Source organism: Rhinoraja longicauda, chromosome 39, assembly GCF_053455715.1.
Source record: "Rhinoraja longicauda isolate Sanriku21f chromosome 39, sRhiLon1.1, whole genome shotgun sequence".
Taxonomy (NCBI): Eukaryota; Metazoa; Chordata; class Chondrichthyes; order Rajiformes; family Arhynchobatidae; genus Rhinoraja; species Rhinoraja longicauda.
In genome coordinates this window covers 2,197,921-2,213,797 of record NC_135991.1, presented here as the reverse complement: position 1 = coordinate 2,213,797, position 15,877 = coordinate 2,197,921, and the positions used below count along the sequence as shown (strand labels likewise).

At 47.2% G+C, this 15,877-nt stretch overlaps 1 protein-coding gene across 1 annotated transcript in view; it reads left to right on the top strand.

Annotated features, from left to right (window-relative positions):
* LOC144611092 (sialic acid-binding Ig-like lectin 13) overlaps window positions 1–15,877 on the top strand; it is a 52,700-nt gene that overhangs the window by 32,199 nt on the left and 4,624 nt on the right. The window contains exons 5-6 of the mRNA XM_078430167.1: window positions 2,550–2,831; window positions 4,908–5,204. Of these exons, the coding sequence (XP_078286293.1) occupies window positions 2,550–2,831; window positions 4,908–5,204 (579 nt within the window). The remainder of the gene's footprint in view (window positions 1–2,549; window positions 2,832–4,907; window positions 5,205–15,877) is intronic.

Below are 15,877 nucleotides of genomic sequence, written 5' to 3'. Positions count from 1 at the left end.
CCTGTTACTGCTATCCAAATGCTCCGCAATTTCGTCTTTTATAATTGACTCCAGCATTTTCCCCACCACGAATGTCAGACTAACTGGTCTATAATTCCCTGTTTTCTCTCTCCCTCCTTTCTTAAAAAGTGCGATAACATTCTCTACCCTCCAATCGACAGGAACTTATCCTGAATCTATAGAACATTGGAAAATGATCACCAATGCATGCATGATTTCTAGAGCCACCTCCTTAAATACCCTGCGATGCAGACCATCAGGCCCTGGGGATTTATCAGCCTTCAGTCCCATCGATCTACCCAACACAATTTCCTGCCTAATGTGAATTTCCTTCATTTCCTCCGTCACCCTAGGATCACTGGCCACTAAAACATCTGGGAGATTGTATCTTCCTTAGTGAAGTACCAGTTCAACTGGTCTGCCATTTCCTTGTTCCCCGAAAGATATTCCCCTGCTTCTGTCTTCAAGGGACCCACATTTGCCTTAACTATTTTTTTCCTCTTCACATACCTAAATACGCTTTTACTATCCTCCTTTATATTATTGGGCAGCTTACCTTCGTACCTTATCTTTTCTCCCCGTGTTGCCTTTTTACTTATCTTTTGTTGCTCTTTAAAAGAGTCCCAATCCTCTGGCTTCCCGCTCTTCTTTGCGATGTTATACTTATTCTCCTTTGTTTTTATGCTGTCCTTGACTTCCCTTGTCAGCCACGGGTGCCTCTTACTCCCCTTAGAATCTTTCCTCCTCTTTGAGATGAATTGATCCTGCAACTTCGGCATTATTCCCATGAATACCTTGGATTGCTGTTCCACCATCTTCCCTGCTTGGGTCTCCTTCCTGTCAAAAATGGCCAGCTTCTGCCTCATGCCTCTGTAATCCCCTTTGCTATACTGTAATATTGGCACTTCCGATTTTCCCTTCTCCCTTTCAATTTGTAGAGTGAAACTTATCATATTATGATCACTGCCTCTAATGGCTCTTTTACATTGAGTTCCCTTATCAAATCAGGTTCATGACACAACACTAAATTCATAATTGCCTTCTCCCTGTTAGGCTCCAGTACAAGCTGTTCTAAGAATCCATCTCGGAGGCACTCCACAAACTCCCTTTCCTGGGGTCCAGTACCAACCTGATTTTCCCAGTCTACCTGCATGCTGAAATCTCCCATAACCACCGGAGCATTACATTTTCGACATGCCAATTTTAGCTCTTGATTCAACTTGCAAACTTGCACCCTTTGTCGAGGCTACTGTTTGGGGGCCTGTAGATAACTCCCATCAGGGTCTTCTTACCCGTACAATTTCTCATTTCTATCCATACTGATTCTACATCTCCTGATTCTCTGTCACCCCTTGCAAGGGAGTCAATAACATTCCTTACCTACAGAGCAACCTCACCCACTCTGCACATGTGTCTGTTTTTTCAATAGGTCGTATACCCCTGAGTGTTCAGTTCCCAGCCCTGGTCCTCTTGTAGCCATGTCTCTGTAATTCCCACAACGTCATACTTGCCAATGTCTAACTGAGCCTCAAGCTCATCCACTTTATTTTTTATACTTTCCGCATTTAAATACAGCACTTTAACTTCGGTATTCACCTCCCCTCTCACCATTGGCCCTGACCTTACTCTCTTATCCCATCTGGAACTTTCCTTCCAATTTATTCGAGAGTCCTTTGCAATTTCTCCTGTATTCGCCTCCCCTTTAACTCCATCTTCATAATTCCCAATTTGTCAACCCCTCCCCCCTACCCCCTATTACTTAGTTTAAAGCCACACGTGTATCACTAGCAAACCTGCCTGCCAGAATGTTGGTCCCCCTGCTGTTAAGGTGTAACCCGTCCCTTTTGTACAGGTCACCCCTACCCCAGATGAGATCCCAATGGTCTAGAAATCTAAATCCCTGCTCCCTGCACCAACCCCTCAGCCAAACATTCATATCCCCGATCTCTCTGTTCCTGCCCTCACCAGCACGAGGTACAGGTAACAGTCCAGAGACAACCACCTTCCACGTCCTACTTCTCAGTCTTCTTCCTAACTCTCTAAACTCACGTTGCAGTACCTCCTTCCTCTTCCTCCCGATGTCGTTCGTTCCCACGTACACAACTACTTCCGTTTGATCGCCTTCCCTCGCTAGGATGTTCTGAAGCCGCTCCGTGATGTCTTGAATCCTGGCACCAGGGAGGCAACAGACCATCCTCGAATCCCGCCTGTCGCCACAGAATCTAATGTCCGTACCTCAGACAATGGAGTCACCCACTACTATGGCTCTTCCCGACTTCAGTCTCCCCGGTCGAGTCTCCTTGCCTGGATTAGAGCCACTGACCACGGTCGGCGTGGACTCGTTGAGCTGAAGGGTCTGTTTCCGCACTGTTTCTCTCAACTAAACACATAACTAGAATGTGAACGGGCGATCGATGGTCGGCACGGTCTTGGTGGGCCGAAGGGCCCGTTTCCGTGCTGTATCTCAAGTCTAAAGACTAAAGTCTTTTATAATCCAAGGATCATTGAAAGTGCCGTGAAACTGGTTGCTAAATTTTATCTGTTTGCAGATGCCCCCCAGAATCTCTCCATCACTTCCCCCCACAATGTGAACAGTTCCTGGGTCAGTGTAAAAGAAAGAAACTCTGCAGCGATCCTCTGCTCGGTCCACAGTTTCCCAGCGTCCAACCTGACGTGGGGACATCTCGGTGTCACGATGAACACAACACCTTCCAGCAACGAGCTGTGGATGGAGTTCCCTCAGCTGATGCTGAGGGACGCTGGGGTCTATCAGTGTGTGGCGCAGAATGAACACGGGACAGCAGAGAGGGATGTGACCCTCACTGTAGAATGTGAATACTCACACACTAACACATCTCTATAAAGGCAGATAGATTATTGGGCCATGAACACACACACACACACACACACACACACACTCACACACACACACACACACACACACTCACACACACACACACACGCACTCACACACACACACTCACACACACACACACATACACACACTCACACACACACACACACGCACTCACACACACACACTCACACACACACACACATACACACACTCACACACTCACACACGCACTCACACACGCACACACACACTCACACACTCACACGCGCACACACACACGAACCCTCTCTCGCGCTCTCTCTCTCTCTCTCTCACTCACTCACCCTCTCTCTCACACACACATTCTGTCTGACACATGAAAACCATCTCACACACATATTCATTCAAACACACTCTCACCCTCTCACACACACACTCACTCATACACACACACTTACTCTCTGTCTCACACACGAACATCTCCCACACACACTCACACAAACACACCACACACTCTCACTCGCTCTCTCACACACACCCTCTCACACACTCACTGATACACACATACATACTCTCTCACACATACTCTCTCACACATACACTCGCTCACTCACACACACTCTCTCACACACACACTCACTCACACACATCCACTCACACACACATTCACACTCACTCTCTCTCACACACACACATTCTTAGTTTAGAGATACAGCGCGGAAACAGGCCCTTTGGCCCAATGTGTCCGCGCCGACCAGTAATTCCCGCACACGAACACCATCCTCCACACACTAGGGACAATGTTTACATTCACCGAGCCAATTAACCCGCAAACCTGCAGTGTGGGAGGAAACCGAAGATCTCAGAGAAAACCCACGCAGATTGCGGGGAGAATGTACAAACTCCGTACAGACAGCATCCGTAATCGGGATTGAACCCGGGTCTCCGGCACGGCTTTTGCTGTAAGGCAGCAACTCTACCGCTGCACCACCGTGACCGCCCTTGTCTCTCTGTCCCACACACGAACACCATCTCTCACACACACACTCACCGAAACACATACACACTCTCACCCTCTCTCACACACACACACTCTCTCACACACACTCACACTCACTCAAACACACACACTCACACTCACTCAAGCACACACACATTCTCTCACAAATACGCTCTCACTCACACACGCACACACACATCCTCAAGATCCCGGAGAAAACCCGCGCAGGTCACGGGGAGAACTTGCAAACTCCGTACAGACAGGCACCGATGGTCAGGATGGAACCCGGGTCTCCGGCGCTGTGAGGCAGCAATTCTATCCGCTGCGCCACCGTGCCGCTCACATCTAGTCTTGTGTTCCCCACCTGTATGTTGCCTGTCTGACATTAGAAACATAGAACCCTAGAAAATAGGTGCAGGAGGAGGCCATCTGGCCCTTCGAGCCAGCACCGCATTCACTGTGATTATGGCTGATCAACCACAATCAGTAACCCTTGCCTGCTTTCTCCCCATATCCCTTGATTCCACCAGCCCCATGAGCTCTATCTAACACTCGTTTGAATTCATCAAGTGAATTGGCCTCCACTGCCTTTTGTGGCAGCGAATTCCACAAATTCACAACTCTCTGGGTGCAAAAGCTTTTTCTCATCTCAGTTTTAAATGGCCTCCCCTTTATTCTTAGACTGTGTGCCCCCTGGTTCTGGATTCCCCCAACATTGGGAACATTTTTCCTTTCTTTCTAAGATGCCCTCTCATCCTTCTAAACTCCAGTCTCATCCTTCTAAACTGCCCAGTCTTTCCAATCTTTATGACATATGACAGTCCCGCCATCCCGGGGTTTAACCTGGTGAACCTACGCTGCACTCCCTCAATCACAAGGCTGTCCTTCCTCAAGTTGGCAGACCAAAACTGCACACAATACTCCAGATGTGGTCTCACCAGGGCCCTATGCCGTCAAGACCCTTCTTCAGAGTGGTTACATTCGTACTTCATCTTTTCTCTCCGTATTCTCCTGGTTGGCATGTGGAATTCTGCCGTGTTAACTTAAGTTCAAATCTTCGCTTGTCTTTAGATGCGCCACAGAATTTCTCAATCACTTCCCCCAACAACGTGAACAATTCCACGGCGAGTGTAAAGGAAGGAATCTCCGCAGCGTTCCTCTGCTCCGTCCAGAGTTTCCCGGCGTCCAACCTGACGTGGCGACATCGCGGTGTCACGCTGAACACAACAAGTTCCAGCAACGAGCTGTGGTTGAAAATCCTTCGGGTGACAACGCAGGATGCTGGGGACTATCAGTGTGTGGCGGAGAATGAACACGGGGCAGGGGAAGGGACTATGACCCTCATGTCTCTCCGAACATCAATGAGAAGTCAGTGGAATATAATTCAGGGACATTATTGTATGTCTGCCTCTCTCCCACATTCTCACCCCTCTTGCAACATAGAAACAAAAAAAATAGGTGCAGGAGGAGGCCATTCGGCCCTTCGAGCCAGCACCACCATTCAATATGATCATGGCTGATCATTCTCAATCAGTACCCGTTCCTGCCTTCTCCCCATACCCCCTGACTCCGCTATCCTTCAGAGCTCTATCTAGCTCTCTCTTGAAACCATTCAGAGAACTGGCCTCCACTGCCTTCTGAAGCAGAGAATTCCACAGATTTACAACCCTCTGACTGAATGTTTTTTTCCATCTCTGTTATAAATGGCCTACCCCTTATTCTTAAACTGTGGCCCCTGGTTCTGGACTCCCTCGACATTGTGAACATGTTTCCTGCCTCTAACGTGTCCAACCCCTTAATAATCTTATATGTTTCAATAAGATCCTCTCTCATCCTTCTAAATTCCAGTGTATACAAGCCTAGTAGCTCCAGTCTTTCAACATACGACAGTCCCGCCATTCCGGGATTTAACCTAGTAAACCTACGCTGCACGCCCTCAATAGCAAGAATATCCTTCCTCAAATTTGGAGACCAAATCTGCACACAATACTCCAGGTGCGGTCTCACTAGGGCCCTGTACAACTGTAGAAGGACCTCTTTGCTCCTATACTCAACTCCTCGTGTTATGAAGGCCAACATTCCATTGGCTTTCTTCACTGCCTTGTGTACCTGCATGCTTCCTTTCAGTGACTGGTGCACTAGGACACCCAGATTTCTTCTTAACTTGACACCATTCAGATAATAATCTGCCTTCCTTGTCTTACCACCAAAGTGGATAACCTCACACTTATCCACATTAAACAGCATCTGCCAATCATCCGCCCACTCACATAACCTGTCCAAGTCACCCTGCAACCTCATAGCATCTTCCTCACAGTTCACACTACCACCCAGCTTTGTATCATCTGCAAATTTGCTAATGGTACTCTTAATCCATTCATCCAAGTCATTAATGTACATTGTAAATAGCTGCTGTCCCAGCACCGAGCCATGCGGTACCCCACTAGTTACTGCCTGCCGTTCTGAAAGGGACCCATTTATCCCCACTCTCGTCTGTTTGTCAACCAATTTTCTATCCATGTCAGTCCCCTACCCCCAATAACATGTGCTCTAATTTTGTCCACTAATCTCCTGTGTGGGACCTTGTCGAAGGGTTTCTGAAAGTCGAGCTACACCACATCCACCGGCTCTCCCCTGGCAATTTTCCTAGTTACATCTTCAAAGAATTCCAGAAGATTAGTCAAGAATGATTTCCCCTTCGTAAATCCATGCCGACTCGGAACGATCCTGTTACTACTATCCAAATGCTCCGCAATTTCGTCTTTTATAATTGACTCCAGCATCTCCCCGACCACTGATGTCAGACTAACCGGTCCCGTTTTATCTCCCCTCCTTTCTTAAAAAATGGGATAACATTAGCTACCCTCCAATCCACAGGAACTGATCCTGAATCTATAGAACATTGGAAAATGATCACCAATGCGTCCACAATTTCTAGCGCCACCTCCTTAAGTACTCTGGGATGCAGACCATCAGGCCTTGGGGATTTATTAGCCTTCAGTCCCATCAGTCTACCCAACACCATTTCCTGCCTAATGTGGATTTCATTCAGTTCCTCCATCACCCTAGGTCTCTTGCCACACGAACATCTGGGAGATTGCTTGTATCTTCCTTAGTGAAGACAGATCCAAAGTACTGGTTCAACTCGTCTGCCATTTCCTTGTTCCCGATAATAAATTCCCCTGCTTCTGTCTTCAAGGAACCCATATTTGCCTTGACTATTTTTTTCCTCTTTACATATCTAAAAAAGCTTTTACTATCCTCCTTTATATTATTGGCTAGTTTACCCTCGTACCTCATCTTTCCTCCCCCTATTGCCTTCTCAGTCATCTTCTGTTGCTCTTTAAAAGAATCCCAATACTTTGGCTTCCCACTCTTCTTTGCAATGTTAAACTTCTTCTCTTTCATTTTTATGCTGTCCTTGCCTTCCCTTGTCAGCCACGGGTGCGTCTTACTCCCCTTAGAATCTTTCCTCCTTTTTGGGATAAATTGATCTTGCAACTTCTGCATTATTCCCAGGAATACCTGCCATTGCTGTTCCACCCTCTTTGCTGCTAGAGCCTCCTTCCGGTCAATTCTGGCCAGCTCCTGCCTCATGCCTCTGTAATCCCCTTTGCTATACTGTAATACTGACACTTCCGACTTTCCCTTCTCCTACTCAATTTGTAGAGTAAAACATCATATTGTGATCACTGCCTCCTAATGGCTCTTTTACCTTGAGTCCCTTTATCAGATCAGGTTCATTACACAACACTAAGTCCAGAATTGCTTTCTCCCTGGTAGGCTTCAGTACAAGCTTTTCTAAGAATCCATCTCGGAGGCACTCCACAAACTGTCTTTCCTGGGGTCCATTACCAACCTGATTTTCCCAGTCTACCTACATGTTGAAATCTCCCATAACCACCGTAGCATTACCTTTGCGACATGCCAATTTTAGCTCTTGATTCAAATTGCACCCTATGTCGAGGCTACTGGCTGTGCCCGGGCCTGCACTGTCTGGACCTACAGTTTCCGGGCCTACGGCGTCCGGCCTACGGCGTCCGGGCCTACAGCGCTGTCCAGGCCTAATACAGGACAAGGGCGGTCCCGTATGGGACAAACCAATTTAGCCCAAAATACGGGATGCCCAACTAATATGGGACAGTTGGCAACCCTACCGAATGGCCGTCTACTCCACCATTCAATCATGGCTGATCTATCTCTCCCTTCTAACCCCAATCTCCTGCCATCTCATAGAGAGCCATAGAGTCATAGTCATATAGTCATAGAGTGATACAGCATGGAAACTGGCCCTTCGGCTTAACTTGCTTTCAACGCCCTACATGTCCTAGCTACATTAGTCCCAACTGCCCACGTTTAGCCCATATCCCTCCAAACCTGTCCCATCCATGTACCTGTCTGTTTCTTAAATGCTGGGATAGTCCCAGCCTCAACCACCTCCGCCGGCATCCGTAGTATAAAAAATAAAGTGGATGAGCTTGAGGCTCAGTTAGTCATGGGCAAGTATGATGTTGTAGGGATCACTGAGACATGGCTACAAGAGGACCAGGGCTGGGAACTGAATATTCAGGGGTACACAACGTATAGAAAAGACAGACAGGTGGGCAGAGGGGGTGGGGTTGCTCTGATGGTAAGGAATGATATTCATTCCCTTGCAAGGGGTGACATAGAATCAGGAGATGTTGAATCAGTATGGATAGAAATGAGAAATTGTAAGGGTAAAAAGACCCTAATGGGAGTTATCTATAGGCCCCCAAACAGTAGTCTCGACATAGGGTGCAAGTTGAATCAGGAGATAAAATTGGCGTGTCAAAAATGTAATGCTACGGTGGTTATGGGAGATTTCAACATGCAGGTAGACTGGGAAAATCAGGTTGGAAATGGACCCCAGGAAAGAGAGTTTGTAGAGTGCCTTCGAGATGGATTCTTAGAACAGCTTGTACTGGAGCCTACCAGGGAGAAGGCAATTCTGGATTTAGTGTTGTGTAATGATCCTGATCTGATAAGGGGACTAGAGGTAAAAGAGCCATTAGGAGGCAGTGATCACAACATGATAAGTTTTACTCTGCAAATGGAAAGGCAGAAGGGAAAATCGGAAGTGTCGGTATTACAGTATAGCAAAGGGGATTACAGAGGCATGAGGCGGGAGCTGGCCAAAATTGATTGGAAGGAGGCCCTAGCAGGGAAGACGGTAGAACAGCAATGGCAGGTATTCCTGGGAATAATGCAGAGGTTGCAGGATCAATTTATTCCAAAGAGGTGGAAAGACTCTAAGGGGAGTAAGAGACACCTGTGGCTGACAAGGGAAGTCAGGGACAGCATAAAAATTAAGGAGAGGAAGTATAACATAGCATAGAAGAGTGGGAAGACAGAGGATTGGGACTCTTTTAAAGAGCAACAAAAGTTAACTAAAAAGGCAATACGGGGAGAAAAGATGAGGTACGAGGGTAAACTAGCCAATAATATAAAGGAGGATAGCAAAAGTTTTTTTAGGTACGTGAAGAGGAAAAAAATAGTCAAGGCAAATGTGGGTCCCTTGAAGACAGAAGCAGGGGAATTTATTATGGGGAACAAAGAAATGGCAGACGAGTTAAACCGTTACTTTGGATCTGTCTTCACTGAGGAAGATACACACAATCTCCCAAATGTTCTAGGGGCCGGAGAACCTAGGGTGATGGAGGAACTGAAGGAAATCCACATTAGGCAGGAAATGGTTTTGGGTAGACTGATGGGACTGAAGGCTGATAAATCCCCAGGGCCTGATGGTCTGCATCCCAGAGTACTTAAGGAGGTGGCTCTAGAAATAGTGGAAGCATTGGAGATCATTTTTCAATGTTCTATAGATTCAGGATCAGTTCCTGTGGATTGGAGGATAGCAAATGTTATCCCACTTTTTAAGAAAGGAGGGAGAGAGAAAACGGGTAATTATAGACCAGTTAGTCTGACATCAGTGGTGGGGAAGATGCTGGAGTCAATTATAAAAGACGAAATTGCTGAGCATTTGGATAGCAGTAACGGGATCATTCCGAGTCAGCATGGATTTACGAAGGGGAAATCATGCTTGACAAATCTACTGGAATTTTTTGAGGATGTAACTAGGAAAATTGACAAGGGAGAGTCAGTGGATGTGGTGTACCTCGACTTTCAGAAAGCCTTCGACAAGGTCCCACATAGGAGATTAGTGGGCAAAATTAGGGCACATGGTATTGGGGGTAGGGTACTGACATGGATAGAAAATTGGTTGACAGACAGAAAGCAAAGAGTGGGGATAAATGGGTCCCTTTCGGAATGGCAGGCAGTGACCAGTGGGGTACCGCAAGGTTCGGTGCTGGGACCCCAGCTATTTACGATATACATTAATGACTTAGACGAAGGGATTAAAAGTACCATTAGCAAATTTGCAGATGATACTAAGTTGGGGGGTAGTGTGAATTGTGAGGAAGATGCAATAAGGCTGCAGGGTGACTTGGACAGGTTGTGTGAGTGGGCGGATACATGGCAGATGCAGTTTAATGTAGATAAGTGTGAGGTTATTCACTTTGGAAGTAAGTATAGAAAGGCAGATTATTATCTGAATGGTGTCAAGTTAGGAGGAGGGGGAGTTCAACGAGATCTGGGTGTCCTAGTGCATCAGTCAATGAAAGGAAGCATGCAGGTTCAGCAGGCAGTGAAGAAAGCCAATGGAATGTTGGCCTTCGTAACAAGAGGAGTTGAGTATAGGAGCAAAGAGGTCCTTCTACAGTTGTACCGGGCCCTGGTGAGACCGCACCTGGAGTACTGTGTGCAGTTTTGGTCTCCAAATTTGAGGAAGGATGTTCTTGCTATGGAGGGCGTGCAGCGTAGATTCACTAGGTTAATTCCCGGAATGGCGGGACTGTCGTATGTTGAAAGGCTGGAGCGATTGGGCTTGTATACACTGGAATTTAGAAGGATGAGGGGGGATCTTATTGAAACATATAAGATAATTAGGGGATTGGACACATTAGAGGCAGATAACATGTTCCCAATGTTGGGGGAGTCCAGAACAAGGGGCCACAGTTTGAGAATAAGGGGTAGGCCATTTAGAACGGAGATGAGGAAGAACTTTTTCAGTCAGAGAGTGCTGAAGGTGTGGAATTCTCTGCCTCAGAAGGCAGTGGAGGCCAGTTCGTTGGATGCTTTCAAGAGAGAGCTGGATAGAGCTCTTAAGGATAGCGGAGTGAGGGGGTATGGGGAGAAGGCTGGAACGGGGTACTGATTGAGAGTGATCAGCCATGATCGCATTGAATGGCGGTGCTGGCTCGAAGGGCTGAATGGCCTCCTCCTGCACCTATTGTCTATTGTCTATTGTCTATAATTCTTTGCCACAGACCGCTGTGGAGGTGTTTGTCAATGGATCGGCAGAGACAGATAGATTCTTGATTCGTACGGGTATCAGAGGTTATGGGGAGAAAGCAGGAGAATGGGATTAGGTTGGAGTGATAGATCTGTCATGATTGAAAGGTGGAGTAGACTTTATGGGACGAAAGGCCAATTTCAGCTCCTATCACATGGCCTTATGAACTCCATGGAAAACAATCCAAATCTTTCCAAACTCTTCTTTAGTTTAGTTTAGAGATACAGCGCGGAAACAGGCCCTTCGGCCCATTGTCCCCACGCTGACCTGCAATCGCCCGTTCACGAACGGTATCCCGTACACATTAGGAAAGATTTACAAATATACCAAGCCAATTAAACTGCACACCTGTGCGTCTTTGGGGTGTGGGAGGAAGCCGGAACACCCGGAGAAAACCCATGTAGGTCATGGAGTGAACTTACAAACTCCGTACAGACAAGCACCAGTGGTCAGGAGCGAACCCGGCTCTCTGGTGCTGTGAGGGGGCAACTTTACCCGCTGCACCACTGTGCCACCCTTAAAACTCCTTATTGCTAATCTATATACTAAAACTCGTGTTTGGTTGTTTGTTTGTTCCTGAAACGGTACATGATAGCGCGACAATTTTAAGCCCACCTTACTCACTGTCATCCCTATGGTGCTAATGGAAGAAGTTTCGTTGAAATTGAAACTTTCAATGGCTTTGGATTAAGAGGGCTGATCCGTGGGCAGTTGCTGCTGGGACGCAAGTCGGGGCCTGATCAAACCTGGCTGGGTCGCCTGGGCGAGGGTGTCTGATGTTGTGGGACCCGAAACACCCGATTACCCCAAGTCACATCACTGAGGATGCGTCCCAGTGCATCCAGAAGATGTATCTTGCACATCGGTGTTATATTTTTAAAGTTATTCACATTTTAAAATTTAAATCTATCTCCTAGGGAGGGAGGGATGGAGGGGAGGAGGGGAGGAGGGGGAGGGAAGAGAGGGGAAGGGGGAACGGGAGTGGGGGAGGAGAGGGTGCTGCACCAATGCAGGAGAGGTTTGGGTCCAACGGGTCCACTTGGTCTAGTACTCTCTAATCCTGGCAGCATTCTGTATCCTCGCCACATCCTTCCTGTAGTGGGGTGCCCAGAACAGTACACAATGCTTCAAATAATTTTATCTGACCTACCTCATCTTTGAAGAGGAGAGAGGAAATAGAGGAAAGATGTCGTCAAGCAGGAAAGAGTACAGTGAAGATTTGCGAGGATGTTACCAGGACTCGGGGGGCCTGAGCTACAGGGAGAAGTTGGGGCAGGCTGGGACTCTATTCCTTGGAGCTCAGGAGGATGAGGGGTCCTCATCTTATAGTGGTGTACAAAATCATGAAGGGAATAGATCGGGTAGACGCACATAGTCTCTTGCCCAGAGTAGGGGAATCGAGGACCAGAGGACATGGGTTCAAGGTGAGGGGGCAAAGATTTAATAGGAATCTGAGGGGTAACTGTTTCACACAAAAGGATGGTGGATATATGGAACAATAGACAATAGACAATAGACAATAGGTGCAGGAGTAGGCCATTCAGCCCTTCGAGCCAGCACCGCCATTCAATGCGATCATGGCTGATCACTCTCAATCAGTACCCCGTTCCTGCCTTCTCCCCATACCCCCTCACTCCGCTATCCTTAAGAGCTCTATCCAGCTCTCTCTTGAAAGCATCCAACGAACTGGCCTCCACTGCCTTCTGAGGCAGAGAATTCCACACCTTCACCACCCTCTGACTGAAAAAGTTCTTCCTCATCTCCGTTCTAAATGGCCTACCCCTTATTCTCAAACTGTGGCCCCTTGTTCTGGACTCCCCCAACATTGGGAACATGTTATCTGCCTCTAATGTGTCCAATCCCCTAATTATCTTATATGTTTCAATAAGATCCCCCCTCATCCTTCTAAATTCCAGTGTATACAAGCCCAATCGCTCCAGCCTTTCAACATACGACAGTCCCGCCATTCCGGGAATTAACCTAGTGAATCTACGCTGCACGCCCTCCATAGCAAGAACATCCTTCCTCAAATTTGGAGACCAAAACTGCACACAGTACTCCAGGTGCGGTCTCACCAGGGCCCGGTACAACTGTAGAAGGACCTCTTTGCTCCTATACTCAACTCCTCTTGTTACGAAGGCCAACATTCCATTGGCTTTCTTCACTGCCTGCTGAACCTGCATGCTTCCTTTCATTGACTGATGCACTAGGACACCCAGATCTCGTTGAACTCCCCCTCCTCCTAACTTGACACCATTCAGATAATAATCTGCCTTTCTATACTTACTTCCAAAGTGAATAACCTCACACTTATCTACATTAAACTGCATCTGCCATGTATCCGCCCACTCACACAACCTGTCCAAGTCACCCAAGGGACTATTTTTACATTTGCCTAGCCAATTAATCTCCATACCTGTACGTCTTTGGATTGTGGGAGGAAACCGAAGATCTCGGAGAAAACCCACGCAGGTCACGGGGAGAACGTACAAACTCCGTACAGACGGCGACCGTAGTCAGGATCCAACCTGAGTCTCCAGCGCTGCATTTGCTGTCAGGCATCAACTCTACCGCTGCGCCACCGTGCCGCCCCAATGTTCGGGGAGTCTCGAACTACGGGCCACACAGACTAAGAATTAAGGGGAGGCCATTTAAAACTGAAGTGTGAAAAAACCTTTTCACCCAGAAAGTTGTGAATTTGTGGAATTCTCTCCCACAGAAGGCAATGGAGGCCAATTCACTGGATGAATTTAAAAGAGAGTTAGATAGAGCTCTAGGGGCTAGAGGAATCAAGGGATATGGGGAGAAGGCAGGCACGGGTTACTGATTGTGGGTGATCAGCCGTGATCACATTGAGTGGCGGTGCTGGCTTGAAGGGCCAAATGGCCTCCGCCTGCACTTATTTTCTATGTTTCTAAATATGTAAAACTATGAGATGCATAGAGAAGGTAGACAGTCAAAATCTGTTTCACATGGTGGAAGTATCAAGGTTGAGAGGGCATGGCTTTAAGGTGAGAGGGAAAAATCATAAACGAAATGTGTGGGGCAACTTTTACAATACGATACGAAATAATAGAACTTTATTTATCCCAGGAGGGAAATTGATCGGCCAACAGTCATAAAAACACAAAATACACAAAACACAAAATACATGAAACATAAAATTAAAGTGACTAGTGGAAAGGCTTGGGGGATGTGCAAAGATTACATGAGATACAATAGACAATAGGCGCAGGAGTAAGTCATTCAACCCTTCGAGTCAGCATCACCATTCAATGTGATCATGGCTGATCATCCACAATCAGTAACCCGTGCCTGCCTTCTCCCCTTATCTCTTGACTCCACTATCATTAAGAGCTCTATCTAACTCTCTCTCGAAAGCATCCAGGGAGTTGGCCTCCACTGCCTTCTGAGGCAGAGAATTCCACAGATTTACAACTCTCTGAGTGAAAACGTTTTTCCTCATCTCCGTTCTAATTAGCCAACCCCTTATTCTTAAAATGTGGCCCCTGGTGCTGGACTCCCCCAACATCGGGAACATGTTTCCTGCCTCTAGCGTCTCCAATCTCTTAATAATCTTATATGTTTCAATAAGATCACCTCTCATCCTTCTAAATTCCAGTGTATCCAAGCCCATTCGGTCCACTGTTTCAACACATGACAGTCACACCATCCTGAAGATTAACCTCGTGAACCTACGCTGCACTCCCTCAATAGCAGGAATGTCCTTTCTCAAATTTGGAGACGAAAACTGCACACAATACTCCAGGTGTTGTCTCACCAATGCCCTGTACAACTGCAGAAAGACCTCTTTGCTCCAAAACTCAACTCCGCTTGTTATGAAGGCCAACATGTCATTAGCTTTCTTCACTGCCAGCTGTACCTGCATGCTTACTTTCAGTAAGGGTGATGGGGAGGGACGTCAGTCTTAGTCTACCCCACGACAGAAAGGGGAGGAGCTGTACAGTTTGATAGCCACAGGGAAGAAGGATCTCCTGTTGCCTTCTGTGCTGCATCTTGGTGGGACCAGTCTTCTGCTGAAGTTGCTCCTCAGGGTGACCAGTGTGTCATGGAGGGGGTGAGCTGTATTGTCCAAGATGCTTTGCAGTTTGAGGAGCATCCTTCCCTTCAAGACCACTGCCCAAGAAGTACAGTAAAAAGATTTTGTTGGGTGTTAACCAGTCAGTGGAAAGGCTAAACATGATTACAATCGAGCCAGTTACAGTGTTTAGACACATGTTAAGGGAATAACGTTTAGTGCAAGCTAAAGCCAGCAAAGTCCGGTCAACGATAGTCTGAGGGTCACCAATGAGGTAGAGAGTAGTTCCGCACTGATCCCTGGTTGTGGTAAGATGGTTCAAAGTGTATCTGTGGTTAGTTTAGTTCAGTTGAGTTGATTGTCATGTGTACCGAGGTACAGTGAAAAGCTTTTGTCGTATGCTAACTGCAAGAAATTGCAGGGAGTTGTGGACGCAGCCCAGACCATCACACAAACCAACCTCCCTTCCGTCGATTCCATCTACACCTCACGCTGCCTCGGCAAGGCCGATAATCAAGGACCAATCTCACCCCGGCCACTCCCTCTTTTCCCCTCTCCCATCAGGCAAGAGATACAGAAGTGTGGAAATGCATATCACCAGATTCGGGAACAGTTTCTTCCCAGCTG